This window comes from Limanda limanda, chromosome 22, assembly GCF_963576545.1.
Source record: "Limanda limanda chromosome 22, fLimLim1.1, whole genome shotgun sequence".
Lineage (NCBI taxonomy): Eukaryota > Metazoa > Chordata > Actinopteri > Pleuronectiformes > Pleuronectidae > Limanda > Limanda limanda.
Window position 1 is genome coordinate 4724692 of NC_083657.1, and position 16105 is coordinate 4740796.

Here is a 16105-nt window from a genome sequence, read left to right on the forward strand (position 1 = left end):
AACCATCAGAACCATCTGTTGATTGAAAATATATTTTATTATGAAACATCTGTATTGTGACACGATGCAGGTTGACAGATACGCATAATTCTGTATCAAACATCAGTTTTTTATAAAATGAACAACAACAACATTCATGAATCAAACTTAAATTAAGCAGTTTTAGAAGAATTTAACATTCTACAGATGGTATTTTACAGTACAAAATTACATTAAAAATACTTTACACAAAATATAACTTAAAAAAAGGATAATCAAGTACAGAAAAGCAAAAGGCGTCAACTTGCGCGCATGAACTTTCACTCTAATGAGTGGCACTGGGAATGTAAAGGCGCTAGCTTTGTTAGCAGAATCTCTGGCTAGCTTGTGAACCAAAACAGAAAAAAATAATCCGTTTTCAAAGTGGCACTCACACAATTAAGATAACCCAACTTAAATTAGCACAAAAAAAGCTAAGTGGTTATCATAAATCCTCACAAATTGAACATCGTGGCAAACTTACATTAATTCAGTTATATTTGTGTTCACTCTGTCAGGGGCCGAAAAAGAATGTTAGCTTTGGGAAGGTTAAAAAGCTAGCAATGTAGCTTTTAGCCCTGAAACTCTGACTAGCTTACAAACCAATCACTCGTCAATTACTTAACATTTCTTAGGTGTGTCTTAGCGTGTCTTAAGAGAAGCTACCTGTGTATTTCTTAGTTTTTAAAGTTATTTTAAAACTGTGTAAAGACCTAGCATGTGGCTAACTCCGACAGTGTCCATGACACAATCTTAGATAAGGATGGAAAGCCAAATTAAGTTAACGAGCTAGCAGTTTAGCATTGGCCAGGAATCAAAGATAAGCTTCATTTTGTCATAAATACAAACTAAACGACAATTGATAATTTCAGTAACGAATCCTTTTGTCTCATTATTCTTTGTGGACAGACGCTGAAGATGCTTGTTAGGTTATTTGCTAACGTGTAGCAAACTGAAATGAATTCAAAAATAAAATATGTGCATTCACTGTCAAACTAATAAAGACCTGACTTCTGACTACTCAACTACTAGTTAGCAACGTAGCTTTGGTCCTGAAACTCTGGTTAGCTTAGTTGGTGGAAAAATAATTGTTTAGCATTATTAGCTAGTGTGTGGCTAAGCAACCCAATTTGACATCTTACTACATTGTAGTTAGCTAGGGGAAAGTTAAACAGCTAGCAGTTTGGTTTTGGTCCAGAATATCAGACAAATATTTATATTTATTTTAAATGGAAGGAAGATGAGATCTGACGATTTAAGCCGTGCTCATTGTGATGGTGATAATGTAAACGTAACAGCACCTTTTCTGTGACTCCTCCTCTTCCTCCTGTTGGCACCTCCTCCTCCTCAGTCATCAAGAGAGAAGTTTCTAATAGATAAACTGATGTCAAAGCTCTTCGTCCTTCCTGACGTACAGGAGTCACGAAGGATTCAAACTGTTTTCATCAGAAATCACGAAGGATTCAAACTGTTTCCATCAGAAATCACAAAGGATTCACACTGTCTCCATCAGGTCACTCCCCCCTCCCCCCCTCCACTTGGCTGTAACTCCGGCGGCAGAACGACGGCAGCGCCACCGGACACGAGAACACGACGGGAACTGTCGTCTTGACGTTGCTCTCCAGAAAGTTGAATATCGGGTTCCACCACGCCCTTGACAGGTAGTTGTTTGGAACCCCTCTCAGCGCCTGAGCAGAAACAAACACAACATCAATGACGACTGACGAAATGAATCATTTAGATATAAATGAATTAGATAATTAGTATTATTGAATATTTAGATAATGAATTACGATTGTAACACGTGAGTTTCAGATGCTTTTATTGTTGATATCCGCTGCTACTTAATGTACTTTTTATTGTGCAATTATAGTTATTATTCTTACTATAAACTTATACAATAAATATTGTATAAATACTAAATTCATCTTGCTAATAGTTTCCCCCGTTAGTGGTAAATAGGGTCTATGGGAGGAGACCTGGGGGGGGCGCTGCTGTAAACATAGACCTCAGTCAAACTAGTCTTGAAAACTTAGTCATCAATAAATATTAAGCACAAGCAAGTTTAGTCCCACCAGCAGGGGGCAACATAAGGGTCAATGCAGAGTGTGTTTGTGTGTGTGTCCACCTACATGTGTGTTAGCCATGGTGTGGTACCACCAGAAGACCCTGGTGGTGGCGTAGTATGCGATCACCACGTCGATGCTGTAATGCTCGTGACCAATCAGGATGCAGATCACTCCGCTGGCGCTGAGCAACCAGCAGATGCCGTGATACCACCACATCCACCGGTGAGAGTCTGAGGAGAGAGCACGTGCACAACACGTTCATAACACTTCAATATAATCACGTGTTTCTTTAATGGAAAAATAATAATAATGAAACTCTGTGTGTGTGAGTGTGTATATGCTCACACTCTTTGATGAAGAGGTAGGACAGAGTCAACATGACGGTGTGGCCGCTGTACAGGAAGTCTCCGCACATCAGGTGAGAGCCCGTCATCGATAGACCTGAACACGACAAACACAGAGACAACAAACACTTCGTCACTGAACTGAAACACAACTGTCTATTATCTCTATCTCCACTCAACCTCTCACCATAGCTGTATTTGTATTTTTATTTTTCTTACTTACTCAGATCACTACCATGCACAATAATATTCAACACTTTACATCTTTATTTATATCATGGTCACTTATAATGGTTACATTGCAATATTTATATTTCCATTATGCTATCTTGTAGTATTATTTATGTTATGGTCACTTACTTTTTAATTATTTTCTGTATCATGGTCACTACTGTTGCAATATTACTTATATTTTTTTTTTCATTACAATAACACTTACATCATTCCACTTTCTCCCCAGTACCTGCTTTTGCACAGTGTCTGTTTTGTCTGTTTTGCAGGTTGTTTGTTTCTGTACTCTCATTATGTGTAGTTTAGTAGTGTACATATGGTGATCTTTTTTATTGTGCTTCGGCACTGTTACTTAAATTCTGTTTTCTCTTATTTGCTGTAACAAGTGAATTTCCCCGTTGTGTGGATAAAATAAAGAAATCTAATCTAATCTAATCTGAACGCTGGATATTACCCACAATCCTCAGCTTTTCTGAACCAGAAGAGCTCACCACAGTTACATAGAACAGACGTTCAGGGTGAGGAAACATTCTCCATGTTCACAGTCAATCAAATTCATTTTAATAAAAACTGAGGATCTAACGTCGAAAAAGTTACATAGTGATGATTTATACTTCCTGAATATTTAACACAATGTGAAATCTTTTGTTTCGAAAAGAGACTTTTAATGTGGTTAAATGTTCGTTACCTCCTCCTGAGATCAGCCTCAAGATCCTCCAGATTTTCCCTGTGGAGTCGTTGTAAAGCTGCAAACAGAAAAAACACATGAATGATCGTGAACAGAGAATAGACGACAGCGTGTGTGTGTGTGTGTGTGTGTGTGTGTGTGTGTGTGTGTGTGTGTGTGTGTGTGTGTGTGTGTGTGTGTGTGTGTGTGTGTGTGTGTGTGTGTGTGTGTGTGTGTGTGTGTGTGTGTGTGTGTGTGTGTGTGTGTGTGTGTGTGTGTGTGTGTGTGTGTGTGTGTGTGTGTGTGTGTGTGTGTGTGTGTGTGTGTGTGCGCACCTTTGGAGCGCACACCATGTGTTTTCCAGGTACGGGCAGGGTGGTGATGTACATGGTGACACAGCGATACATGTAGAGAGTCCCGATGAGGAAGAAACAACGACGACCAATGATGGCTCTGCAGAGAGATGGATTGTCTTTATATACAGTCACTGATCGCAATCACATGACGTCACTTTTATCTTTATATAAAAACACCTACTTGTGTTCGAGGAAGAGCCACTGCACAACCCAGAGTCCGACGAGGATCAACCCGTTGACCTCGGTGACGGTGAACGCCCAGGGCACTCGGTCCATGTAGTCAAAGAACTTGTCGGGCAGCGGCGGGCTCACGGACTTGTCCGGCACCCTCTCGTGGACGATGGTGATGATGACGGTGGTGAAGAAGAGGTTGAACAGGGCGTAGAGGAACGCCACGGCCGTCTTCCACCACTCCTTCGGAAGGCGGTCGGCTGGCTCCTCGATCACCGAGATCTTGACGTAGTCGCATGGTCGCTTTAGACTTTTGCTCAGACTGTGGATCAGCGGACTCTTCTGGAGTCGGCTGCTCAGGTTGCTGCAGCCCTGTTTGTTTCTGCGGTCCGGCGTGTCAGTAGGGGGCGACGGTGAGGGGGCGTGGGGAGTCAGGTTGCCGTTGGAGACCTTCGAAGGAGGAGTAGGGGGATCTGTTGTCTCCACATTAACTTCCACATGAGAGTGATCATCGTCGCTGTCCTCGATCAGCTCTGATGCCATTGATTTGCTAACAAGGTTGTTTTTCTCTTAGGAAACGATCACTTGATCAATAAGAAAGAGTTTTGCTAAAATATTCCTTTATCATGAGGTATGAACCACTAATCGGCGATCAATAGCCGGTATCTGTCTTCCAGCAGCAGTGATGGCGTCCTGAGGTCTGGTCAGGCAGCGATCACATCTTCCAATGTACAGATCAATCACAGAGCAGGCAGGTGATTGGTCGATCCCTACTGCTCAAGATGATTCAGGCAAACCTAAAATCAAATCACAACATTATGACCTTCAGTTTTCTGCTCATTTTTAACTTTTATACTCACATGTACTGAGATTTCAAGTGTTTTTCTGTTGAACTTTATTAGTATGATTAACGCGTTTCCTGTAATATTCCTCATCCTCTTGAACTTGATCTGCTCTCTGAGGGGCTGCATCTATAGTACTTGTTTGTGTACGTTTCATTATAGTTTTTCTTAGATGTTAAATCAAAAGATTTAACAAGATTTACCTTGTGTACTACACACCAGCTGTGAAATAAATCGATTCAACACTGCTGCGCTCATGCATCAGATTTGTATCAACACTGCGGAAAACAACACACACACAAATGCACACACACACACTCACACATACTAGAGTTTGACATTTAGTAACCTGAAGGCGGCACTCCCTTTAGCTCACACACACCCTAATCCCGACACACACATGAATTCTGAGCAGAAAACGAGTCAGACTGCACCGACACGACCTCAAACTCGAGGAAGTCAACAACTTGCACTTGGGCCATTTTTCAAACTTTGTTCCATTTTCTAAAAGTTCTAATTCTACTAATGAAGTTCCGAGCCGTGACCTGAATCTACTGAACTCCACACACGCAGGATATTTGATTGTTATCGTCATCGAACAAAAGTGAAATATTCAGTTTTGTGAATGAAACCCTGAGACTGAGGCAGACCGAGTTAGACTGTGGGTCACGTCTCTCTCTCTCCTGTTAGATACCTTCTCCCTGACAACATCTCACACACGAGTGAAAATGTGTCAAGTCTTTGTTTCTGTTCATCGGGCCGACAACCTGAGAGCTGAAACCCTGCAGGCTGAAACCCCCACTCTCTTCTTCATTTACATAATTTCAACACAAACAGGTTTATAAACAAATGTTCTCAACAACTGAAAACTTCAATGTGTTCCTGCAGCAAGGGCCAGATCACCTGCTATCTCGGGACCTTAAGCGTCCGCGCGTGGGGGGGGCGAACAGGGACCGGGCGAAACCACTCCCTGTTGCGTGGGTTTTGTAAATAACGGGAAAGGTTACACACGTCACTTCCTGACTTCCTGGTTCAAGCCAAGTGTGGACCACACGGTGAAACTTTAATGTAAATTACCTGCTTTTTGGAGAAGATGGAGCCATCACTATCACTATATACAGAGTAATAAATCTGCTCAGGTCAAACACACTCGTTTCTCTACAGATCGTTTAAATCTTTCCCCTTTGAAACAGTCTAAGACTGACTATACATCAAAGGAATCTCTGACCACAGACACTGTGACATTAAAGAAAACCCATAACAAGGAAAACATTGCTTAATGAATCCTTTGAGGGGTTATTTTATATAGGTGGAGTTAAAAAGTAAGTCAGAAACAAGTGTGTTTCCTTCAGCTTAACCCTTTGATACACAACATGGGTGACATGTGACCCAGCTCAGTTTGTATTCTCTATATCTTTGCAGTTAATGGATTTTTACTGTGTAATTTCATGCAGGTCACAATGGTCATAAAGAGGCTGCATGAAGAACAGGATGAGGAAAATACTGTCACTGTCGGTGCTCGGGCACTAATTCAGTTTATATATATTCATATTCATTTATGAGCCAAATGTTTAAAGTTTGGGTTCAAGCATCTCACTTGTGAATATATTCTGTGATAGTTAAGAGAAAAACATGTAAAAAAAAAAAAGAAAAGAAAATTAATTGTGACACCAGCTGAATTATTAAAGAAAGTAAATAAAGAAAATAAATAATTTCCCTAACTCTGTGCTTTGATTGACTTTAAAAGTTTAATTTTCAAACCTAACTTCTGTAGTTTACCTTCTTTCAGAGCCTTGCACTTCTTTCAGCAGCTGTTTGTTGACTTTTTAAACGTCCAAGAGTTAAATATTAATTTGCAGGTCGTGTCCCACCAGCTCTGCACAGTGCTGTGTGTGGTTCTTGTGTCACATCCTGTTTACCGGCCTGCAGAACGAACCCAAATCGAGTCACGACCACGGGAATTCAATTTCCACATATTAGTGGTGATTCATCAACACAAGACAGAGAATTACACGGCATGACAGGTCGGCCTGAGGGTGAAACCGAGGCTGAATCCACACAACTCCTACTAATCATACACGATACTGACTTCAAGCTATTGAAAGAAATCAGTTTTGAATAAATAAAAGAAAAATCTGAAACTATTCAACCATTCACATGTGGGAAGCCGAGATAATAGTGTACAAATATCACCTGGAAATGGAAAGTTACCAGTGTAACTATGATCTTTTACCTATAACATCCAGTTGGTTTAGCAAACTTTGTTCCCCCGGCCGACAGCACTGTTGTGTTGGACGTTAACTCAACATATGTCAAATATTAATTTGATAAAATGAAATTCACATGCTTCAAAAGGTGATAACTGAGTTTTTGGAATTCAAGACAATCGCTAATGAGTCGATTGACTCTTATCTTTTGGTTTCATCGATAAATATTGAAATTGATCTTGTATTAAATCGATTGTTAAAATAAGAGCAGCTGAGGCCGGGGAAATATCACATGAATAAATACATAATTTGACCAACTTTAAATCCTCAAAAACAGTCAAAGTAGCTGTCATCTTAAGTAAACTGTCATCCTGTCATATTAACTGTTTTGAAATTTAATTGAATTCTTTATACATCTGAATTAACACGTGAATTCAGATGTATTTTCTTTTGATTAATCGACCAACTCAAAGTATAACCAGGTCTGAGCAAACACAGAAGAAGAAACATCCTCCTCATCACTCATTAGTGAAGAGTTTTCCACAAACAATCGATTAATCGACGCATCAATTCAACAAAGTTCGTGAGGATTTTCACGTTAATCGCTAAATCTCACGTCTGGAGTCCGATGACGCGGAAGGAGCGACGCGAACACACCTGTCTGAGGCGAGTGACACGTTTCCGCTCCCGGGAAAAAACACTGAGAACCGAATAAACGTTCCGGCTTCTTCACGTCGAGTCGAATTAAAAAACAAACTCACCTCTTTTTCTCACTTCTTCTTCTCTTCACTTCTTCTTCTTCCTCTTCTCTTGACTTCTGCCTTACTTCTTCCGCTTCACTTCTTCTTCTTCTCCGCCTCCTTCACCCTCCTCCTCATTAAGCGCGCCCCCGGTTTCTCCCCGTAGAAGAGCGTGCACGAGTATCGGTAGGAAAGAGCATTGGGAAAGAGACCCCGCCCGCCTTCGACAGCTTCCGGCGACCTCCCCGGCCCCGCCCCCCTCGGTCTCACCTGGGTGCACTCGGGTCAATTTAACCTGGACCAAAAGACAAAAAGAATGAAAGTTAGAATTGATTCAAGATTCAAGATTTTTTATTGTCAAATGAACAGAGATAACATGAAGTAGTCACTGTCAATGAAATGCTTGGGTCACACACTCTCTTTTAGCAATGCTCAGTAATTTCAACCCAAAAAAATAAAATAAAAATAGAAATACTATAAAATAGAATAAAAAAGAATAAAATAGAATTACAATGAAATAGAATATCAAAAATTTAAAATAGAAAATAAAATATATACATCTAAATATATATCTTTACAGATGAATGTTCAATTTGTGCAGTAGTAATTGACTTGATCATTTAAAATAAAATAAAGTTACAGTTAAAGTTACTTCTGATATTAAAAAAAGTACAAGACTAGAAATTGACGCTGTCCAAATTATAACACCAACAAAGTTAAAAAAGTTAAGACCTGATTGACTTTGAAAAATAAATTCAAATCTTTTACTTTGTGTGAGAAAAATATCTAATTTTCCCTGGGGCTGAAGAATAGGGATGCATTCAAATTATGAAATTAAAAAGTAACGACAACAACAAAACGAATATTTATTAAATTACTTTAAAAGATAAAGTCAAAAATAGTGAGATAGTCAAAACTGTGTCTGTCAACATCTACATTATGAGCTCAACATTACGATATTATACATTCATAATAGAATTACACTATTAAATAGTGATTTATATTAGTGGTACCATAGATAGATTAAGCATATCTAAAATTGTAAATTAACCTTGTCCACCAGAGGAGGAAACCACAGAGGTCATGAAGCAGATATGATTTTTTTCTGATCTGTAAAGTGTCTGACTTCGTCCTTACAACAGAGTTATAACAATAAAACAAAAGTGAAAGTTTAAAGTTTGGTTTGAGGGAGTGACTGCAACGTTATCACCACCAGAGGGCGCTGATTATCTACTGAATACCTCTGTGACAGTATATATGTATAAACTGTGTCCCACTCTCAGGTGGTTTCTGTGTCACATGAGGAACAATTTAAGAAATGTTAAATAAAACAAGTTTCCAGGTTCATCTTTTAATGTCCAGTTGCTTTCTTATTAAAAACATTATCAAGGTGTCATATTCAAAAGGGTTGTTTCATGTAGAAAGTTGGAGGGACGTTAAGTGTTCATATCGTCCATTTTATTTACTTATATATACATAATTTTTTTATATATATATATTTTTATATATATGATTGTTTATCTATTTATTATATTTACCTTAATTTATTTAAAGTAAAGAAGAGCTGAAATATAAATATGAACTAGTTAAAATATATTATATTATATAAAAATTTCCTATTGTATTAAATGTGCAACATAAATAAAAGAGACTTGATGCATATTAAGACTTCTTCTGAAAACAAATCTGTGAGTTTCTTCTGGTGATTTAGTTTCTGTTCAGAACTGAATTATAGAGTCTTATTCTGGGATTTCACAGTTTGACCTTTGACATGGAGCTGGAGATGGAAGCCGACAGCTGACGGAGAGTTGGTGTCGGCTGACGACTCGGAGCTTTCTGTCTGCGACCGTCCGACCGACAACAGCCTCCAACATGGACACCAGCAACATATTTCACCCCAGGTACGACTTATAAATCTTTGTTTTTGTTCTTGTATTGTCTTTATTTGATCACAAAGCCATTTCTCACCGATGTAAATAAATACAAAAAGAGGATCCAGATTCTTGCAAAGGATACATTCCACAGTGAATCCTGTTCAGAGCATGTGAGTCGTCTAAGATGTTTGTGATTCTCACTGACATTCATCATAAGACGTCATTCCAGTGATTTTCTCTTTAAATTTAAACCTCCACAGCTGCAGATATTTTTCCCCTTTGTGCCGAAATTACTCATTTTTATTATATTGTTGCAGATTGTTTAAATGTGAGAATAGTAACTTTGCTTCATTATGTTCATGGAAAAACAAAAAACTGATATTTCAGGTCACTTAACTTTATTTAGACAAAGAAAGATGAATCTGTATCATACAATCTGTTCTTTACTTTGGTTCTTTACAAACTCTAAAGTATGATCTGGCAAAATGTGTCCTTTTTTTTCTATTTAGTTTCAGTAATAAACATGACTGTTTCATGTTTGTGAATGTTGTCCAGGTATCACACAGGTAGTGGGGACATGAATTTGTTTACACACAAACATAATGGAGACACGGAGTCAGTAAAGATATGTTGGAAAGTTAAATGTAATGTGTGTGTGTTTTTGTGGGTGAGTTATTTATAGCAGGAGGCCTGACTGCAGCTGTTGTTTCTCTGTACATTTCAGCAGTTGATTTAGCAGCTGCTTGTGTGTGTGTGTGTGTGTGTGTGTGTGTGTGTGTGTGTGTGTGTGTGTGTGTGTGTGTGTGTGTGTGTGTGCGCGTGTGTGTGTGTACGGGACAAGGTCAAATATCACATTTAAAGTAAAGATCAGGAGAAAAGAGTTGGTTATCAACATATAAACACGGTCTTTGATCCGTGTCCTATCTGCTGACATGGCGAAGGATCGGTTTTATGACCTTTACTGCAGCCAGCCACCAGGGGGCGATCAAGATGATTTGTCTTGAGTCTGTGTTTTGTAGAGACACGAGTGTCAGTTGTTTGGTTGAAATGGAATGTAAATGTTAACCAGACGAAGCTGCCGTGAGCGTCTGTGACTTCTGTTTATCATTATGCAAATGTGTGTTAAGTCCTTAGATGTTGTTACTGTGAAGTTTCCTTCATCGCAGATAACATCGTTCGAGGCGTCTTTCTAGTCTTTAATGTCTCGTTTCAGATTCAGTCTCATCTTCAGTCCTTCTTCATGTGGTTCCTGTATAAATATCTCAGCTTTTGTCTCGTTACTGTGAAATAAAATTGACGCTGAGAGATGTCTCAGATGTTTTATTGTTGGTTTTGCAGCAGTCAGTCAGGAATCCAGGTCGTACCACAAAACTAAAATACTCAGGAGTTCTGGATTCAAAACCTGATGTTAAAAATGCGTAAATCTATCTGAAGTTTCAAGCAGGTTTATCTCCCGCCTAAGACACCTCAGTTATCTGCAGCCTTTGGCCACAGTGTAATATCGTGTGTCTCTGTGTTTCCCACTGTTTCACTCTCACCTCTGTTTGTCCGACTCTCAGCTTGGCAGCAACGATCATGAAGCTGGATCCAGAAGATGGTGAGCAGATCATGGAGTATTTACAAACTCAAGCTCTGCTGACCAGAGAGAAAGCACGTAAGAACAAAACACACCAACTCATTTTCATGCAAAACCAAGTCAACGGCCAGAAAAACAAACCAGAAGCACTGAGAGTTAGAAAATAACTAAGAACCATTGTGTTTTTAATTAGCTGGTCCCCATATCTCTGTTTATTTCTTAATCTGAGGCTTGTATGTTTGTAACTGAATGAAAAACCTGTGAGGAAAACAAAGCAACGTGCTGAGGACGGTGATGTGTGTGTTTCAGTCCTGCAGGCGTCAGTCCGAGAGCAGAAGAAGCTGCTGGTGGAAAACGGGAAACTGAAGAAAGACATCGAGCAGCTAAGAGTTCAGCTGCAGGAGAAACAACGGAGACGCGTCGGTAAAGCTATGAAAAACAGATCTTGACAAATGCAGAACATGATATTCAATTTCCAGAATATCCTCACTTTTCAAAAATGTCTCCATCAATGCTCTTATTTGCCACACACAAAAGTATTTCCCCCAAATGTTTGCTGTTACAAAAATATCCTCACTTTAAAAACAACTCTTTCAAAGAAATGTCCTCACTTTCATCAAAATGTCTTTAAGGTACAAAATGTCCTCACAATGATAGGAGTACAAACACAGAGACACAGTGAGATGATTTTCCTTCTCTCGGAGCCGAAACTGATTATTTACAGATCAAATCTTGTCTTAGATTTAATTAGAACTTTATCAAGTCAAAATCTTTTGGAATTTTATCCAGAAGATGGAACAAATACATTTCAGTAATCTCTCTCTCTCTCTCTCTCTCTCTCTCTCTCTCTCTCTCTCTCTCTCTCTCTCTCTCAGCCAAGACTCTGTTCTCCTCAGCCCCGCCTACTCCAAGTCAAGGCCCAGCCCCCCCAACACCTGCCACTCCCACAGGAGCTTCAGTCCCTTCCTCCTCTTCCTCACATGAGCAGAGAGCGAGACAAGGGAGGAGGAGGAGAGGGGAGAGGAAAGGTGAGAGGAAGAGGAAGAAGGGTAATAAATGAAAGAGAAGAATAGAGATTGATTCTCTGCCTCTCTCACACAGCTCCTGCCACCTGTGATGCTCTCGCTCTGAGGGTGGAGCCTCGTGTTGACGTGTCACGACTCGACCTGAGGGTGGGGCGGATCCTGAGCGCCCGCAGTCACCCATTGGTCGAGTCCATGTCCATCCAGGAAGTGGACGTGGGAGAAAACGCCCCCCGGAGGGTCGTCAGCAAACTGGGAGAGAAAACACAACTGGAGGAGGTGATGCACAAATTATCCTTTAATTATTATCATTAAAAATATCACACAAATCTAAATACAATCATTTGATTCAGTCTCAAAACATAAAAATCTCTACATTCAACATATTTTACTCATGTTCTGACTTAATTATTGAAATATTGTTAAATCTCAAAATGACCATTCAACATATTACAACTTTGAGATAGTAAAACGTAACTAATACAACTGTATTTCTGTAATAATGCAACTTACATAAGTGAGTAGAGAATCTTAAATAAAGAAAAAGTTATCACTACCTGCATGTGTCACTCCCAATAATCTTAATTAATGTAAACAATTAATATCCTCCGATTTCACTACATATATATATATATATATCTCGTCAATCATTGCTTCCGAATAGAATTTGTTTATGAAAGTCCATGTCTCTCTGCAGCTCCAGGACGGACTCGCTGTGTTGCTATGTAACGTGAAGGCCTGTAAGCTGAGGGGCGTGGTCTCCCAGGCTCGCCTCCTCTGTTGCTCCACCTCTGACGACTGCATAGAACTACTGGCCCCGCCCACAGGCTCTGTACCTGGTGACAGAGTCACCTTCCTCAACTACCCCGGTAACCATGGTTGCTAGGTAGTCTCTGTAGCCGATGAAGCTCTCTCCATGTTGACCCTCAGGTCTGACCCTGTGTTTCTCTGTGTTCAGGTGACTCGGACAGAGAGCTGCAGTCCAAACAGAAGGTTTGGGAGCTTCTTCAGCCCGACCTGCGGGTGGACAACAGGGGTGTGGCCAACTATAAAGGCTGTGGGTTCGAGGTGAAGGGGAAGGGGCTGTGCCGGGCCCCCTCCCTCACCAACTGCACCATCAAATAGACACAATGACGGCCCCAACTGATATAAATCCCTATAGGTCAATGCTGTCCGCTCACAAAAGAAGAAAACTTTACATCGCTATTGTTTTTTGATTAAAAACACTTGAAACCACAATTGTCTGTTTCATTGTTTCATCAAACTTTCAGGACAGTGGAGAATAAGTCACGGTGACATATGTCAACTTGGAAGTCCTTGAACAAAGGTGCTCCTCATAACTTCAGTGCATCTGAGTGGTCCATGTGATGTTCGGATGGACAGGGATCAGAATACGGACGATGGACGGAGCCTCAGAGTGTGAACTCTGTCCTGACCTTCACAGCTCGGTGATGGTTTCTGGCTGAGAGGCGGAGCACTCCATCTCTCAGCGGCTGTCCTCTGATCAAGGGCCAATCGCAGCTGTTGTCCAAGAACAAGACTCCACCCGCTGCCTCATTGGACAGAGCTCTCAGCCAATCAGAGGTCTGCGATAGGTAGACAGAGGGGTGAAGTCCCGCCTTCTCCAGGTAATCAGCATGTGTGATAACGAGTAAGGCGTGACGACGCCATTCTGGTCCGAAGAGACGCTGAACACACACAGACACACACACCGTTATATAAAACACATAAAATCTGAACATTATGTATAGAGCGGTTGTTCATGTACCTCCCCATGTTTCTCCACATGTGTGTTTTCATGTGACTGGTCAGCTCTCACAACGACCACAAGTACGTGCACGCCCTCAGGACAGAGCTCGTGCACGCTCTGCGGGTGGGGCGGCAGAGGTGACGTGTCAATCACTCTCAACGTGAGATCAGACTCCGCCCCCTGTCGTCTGAAATAACGTGGGAAATTTCTGCTGAGAACCTGGAACTCTGTCGTCATGGAAGCACCAGAAATGTAGGTGCCTGTCTGAAACTCATGTCCACCTGCAGAATGTGAGTATCGGAAAAGAATCGTACAATTTAAACATGTATGAATTTAGATTCTGTTTGTTAAAACTTCTAAACTTTAATAAACATTGAAAATTTGGAAGCTCAAGAAAATAACAATTGTGTTTTTAAGGGGGGTGACGAAATCTAGAACTGACCAATCAGAGCGTTCCCCACAGAGCTCCTCCCACTCTGCTTGTCACCAAGCAACAGCACATTTAATTTCAGCACTTTCCGCTCGTTGTCGTGTTGGTGATTCCACCTTCTGAGCATAGTAACAAGGCTGTTGCCATGGCGACTGCGATCCGCTATGAAATCCATCTACAGATAGAACGAAACAATTTCTAAAAATATAAAAAAAATATCCAAATTGAGTTTTGTAGTTTAATGTTAACAGTTATCAGCTTCAAATCCTGAATCCACCTGTTTCAAATTATTATTTTTGATTTGTTGTATTCCTGAAATTGTCCAGATGGAATAAATACTTTTGAAAAACTATTCTGAGTAGATAGGAAACAACAAGATTTCTCAGAATAAATCAAACTATTGCTTCTACAACATTAAAACTAAGCACAGATTGTTCCTTTATTCAGATGTTGGATCTTTTGTTGTTGTTTTGTTTCACATTTTTGCAACAAAATTAACATTACAACATAACTTTCTCCAGTGAGGAGTTTCAGAGTTTAACACAAACCCAGCTAATGTGCTATTATAGGTGGATCATTGTAATAAATTATATCAGCAATGATTCACCTGCTGTAAAGAGTTCAAGACTCAACTTTTAATAAAACATAAAAACTGTAAAATTACCAGAATACGAGTCTTACCTGGTTTAATGGACCAGAGGAGCACAGCGAAGACACATTTCCTGGACTTGATGATAAGGGAGGTTATGTGTATGTGTGTGTGTGTGTAGGGTTGGTCACTGGTTAAATAATAACCCATCGGTTCACCGCTCTGCAGTTTTATTGGGTTGTAAAGGTGATCAACATCTCTGCTGTTTGAATTTAAAGAGACACATTAAAAGGGATGTGTTGTGTGGTGTTGTGTAGTGTGTTGTATGGTTGCCTTTTTGTTTTAACCAATCAAATAAAGTCTGAATAATCTAAATCCAAGATAAATATGAGTCTCATATATCAAAAATGTTTATATTAAGATAATGTTGATATTAAATAGTTATTTTAAGCGATCATATCTCAGAATTAGGAGATGCTGAAGTATTTTTATTATTGCCACAAGTCCTTATAGAAGATTTTCAGTATAATTAAGATAGAGATAAGTTCAATTTTGCAGAGAAGTTGTGAAATTGTCTCATGTGAAGTTTTTGCTGTGTTTTTATCATGTGCATGTTTCCTGGAGGACCTCAGTGGTTCGACCCTCAGTGTGAATGTGCTGCTGCTCTGTCATTGTCTCTGTGTTAATAAAGTTTGAGTCTAAACTGTCTGTGCCTCAGGCAGAGAGACATCCAGAGTCTGAAACCAGAGATAAAGTGCTCTGAAGCAGTTTTTAATAATTTTATCATCATCAACAAACCACACACGCAAACACATGTTTGTCTTCCTCCACATGTGAACTCAACCCAATTCTCTGTTTCAACTCAAAATCATGTAAGAACTAAAAACACTTGTGTGAAGTAGTGCTGATTGTCCTCACCATGCACTCTCAATGCAATCCTAAATGTCCTCACGATATATCAATGCTCTGAGAAGGCATTAATATTCCAGCAATGTGTAAATGTCTCACACTGAGAAAATGTCCTTGCAGCATAGAAACGTCCTCACAAAGCATCAATGTCCCTGCATTACACAGATGTCCTCATAATGAACAAATGCCCTCACAATATAGGATTGTCCCAAAAAAACACTGGTGTCCTCTTAATTTAATATTCAAACAATATATACCTCCAACATATCTGATCTCCATCACGGTCCATTTCTGATTTCTGATTTCCTGA

The 16105-nt window shown here is 39.9% G+C and overlaps 3 protein-coding genes across 4 annotated transcripts; 1 reads left to right on the forward strand and 2 right to left on the reverse strand.

The window, feature by feature from the left end:
• Window positions 1–18: 18 nt before the first annotated feature.
• On the reverse strand, window positions 19–7828 carry sgms2b (sphingomyelin synthase 2b). 2 transcript variants are annotated; one of them, XM_061095700.1, is made up of 8 exons: window positions 7667–7828; window positions 6478–6621; window positions 3867–4653; window positions 3665–3782; window positions 3351–3408; window positions 2433–2528; window positions 2151–2317; window positions 19–1706 (listed from the first exon to the last, which is right to left on the reverse strand). In XM_061095700.1, exons 3-8 carry the CDS (start codon window positions 4397–4399, stop codon window positions 1533–1535), a joined length of 1146 nt encoding a protein of 381 aa, XP_060951683.1. In that variant the 5' UTR covers window positions 4400–4653; window positions 6478–6621; window positions 7667–7828; the 3' UTR covers window positions 19–1532. The 2 variants fall into 2 exon arrangements, with proteins under 2 accessions (XP_060951683.1, XP_060951682.1); XM_061095699.1 differs by lacking the exon at window positions 6478–6621.
• Window positions 7829–9517: 1689 nt separating this feature from the next.
• aimp1b (aminoacyl tRNA synthetase complex interacting multifunctional protein 1b) lies at window positions 9518–13300 on the forward strand. Its single transcript, XM_061095703.1, has 7 exons — window positions 9518–9546; window positions 11079–11173; window positions 11405–11518; window positions 11971–12123; window positions 12197–12396; window positions 12815–12986; window positions 13076–13300. The coding sequence occupies exons 1-7, from the start codon at window positions 9518–9520 to the stop codon at window positions 13240–13242; spliced, it is 930 nt and encodes a 309-aa protein (XP_060951686.1). The 3' UTR covers window positions 13243–13300.
• A 229-nt stretch (window positions 13301–13529) lies between these two features.
• Window positions 13530–14472, reverse strand: LOC133028721 (GTPase IMAP family member GIMD1-like). Its single transcript, XM_061095712.1, has 3 exons — window positions 14310–14472; window positions 13886–14148; window positions 13530–13805 (listed from the first exon to the last, which is right to left on the reverse strand). Exons 1-3 carry the CDS (start codon window positions 14470–14472, stop codon window positions 13530–13532), a joined length of 702 nt encoding a protein of 233 aa, XP_060951695.1.
• Between the last annotated feature and the right edge of the window lie 1633 nt (window positions 14473–16105).

Coding starts and splice junctions, on each gene's coding strand:
- sgms2b (XM_061095699.1), bottom strand. CDS start 4,399: ATGGCATCAGAGCTGATCGAGGACAGCGACGATGATCACTCTCATGTG. Junction 3,783..3,866: donor TGGCTCTTCCTCGAACACAA/GTAGGTGTTTTT, acceptor ATCTCTCTGCAG/AGCCATCATTGGTCGTCGTT. Junction 1,707..2,150: donor ACACCATGGCTAACACACAT/GTAGGTGGACAC, acceptor GTTTCTGCTCAG/GCGCTGAGAGGGGTTCCAAA.
- aimp1b (XM_061095703.1), top strand. CDS start 9,518: ATGGACACCAGCAACATATTTCACCCCAG. Junction 11,519..11,970: donor GAAACAACGGAGACGCGTCG/GTAAAGCTATGA, acceptor TCTCTCTCTCAG/CCAAGACTCTGTTCTCCTCA. Junction 12,987..13,075: donor CACCTTCCTCAACTACCCCG/GTAACCATGGTT, acceptor CTCTGTGTTCAG/GTGACTCGGACAGAGAGCTG.
- LOC133028721 (XM_061095712.1), bottom strand. CDS start 14,472: ATGGATTTCATAGCGGATCGCAGTCGCCATGGCAACAGCCTTGTTACT. Junction 14,149..14,309: donor TGTGGGGAACGCTCTGATTG/GTCAGTTCTAGA, acceptor CACATTCTGCAG/GTGGACATGAGTTTCAGACA. Junction 13,806..13,885: donor ATGTGGAGAAACATGGGGAG/GTACATGAACAA, acceptor GTGTGTGTTCAG/CGTCTCTTCGGACCAGAATG.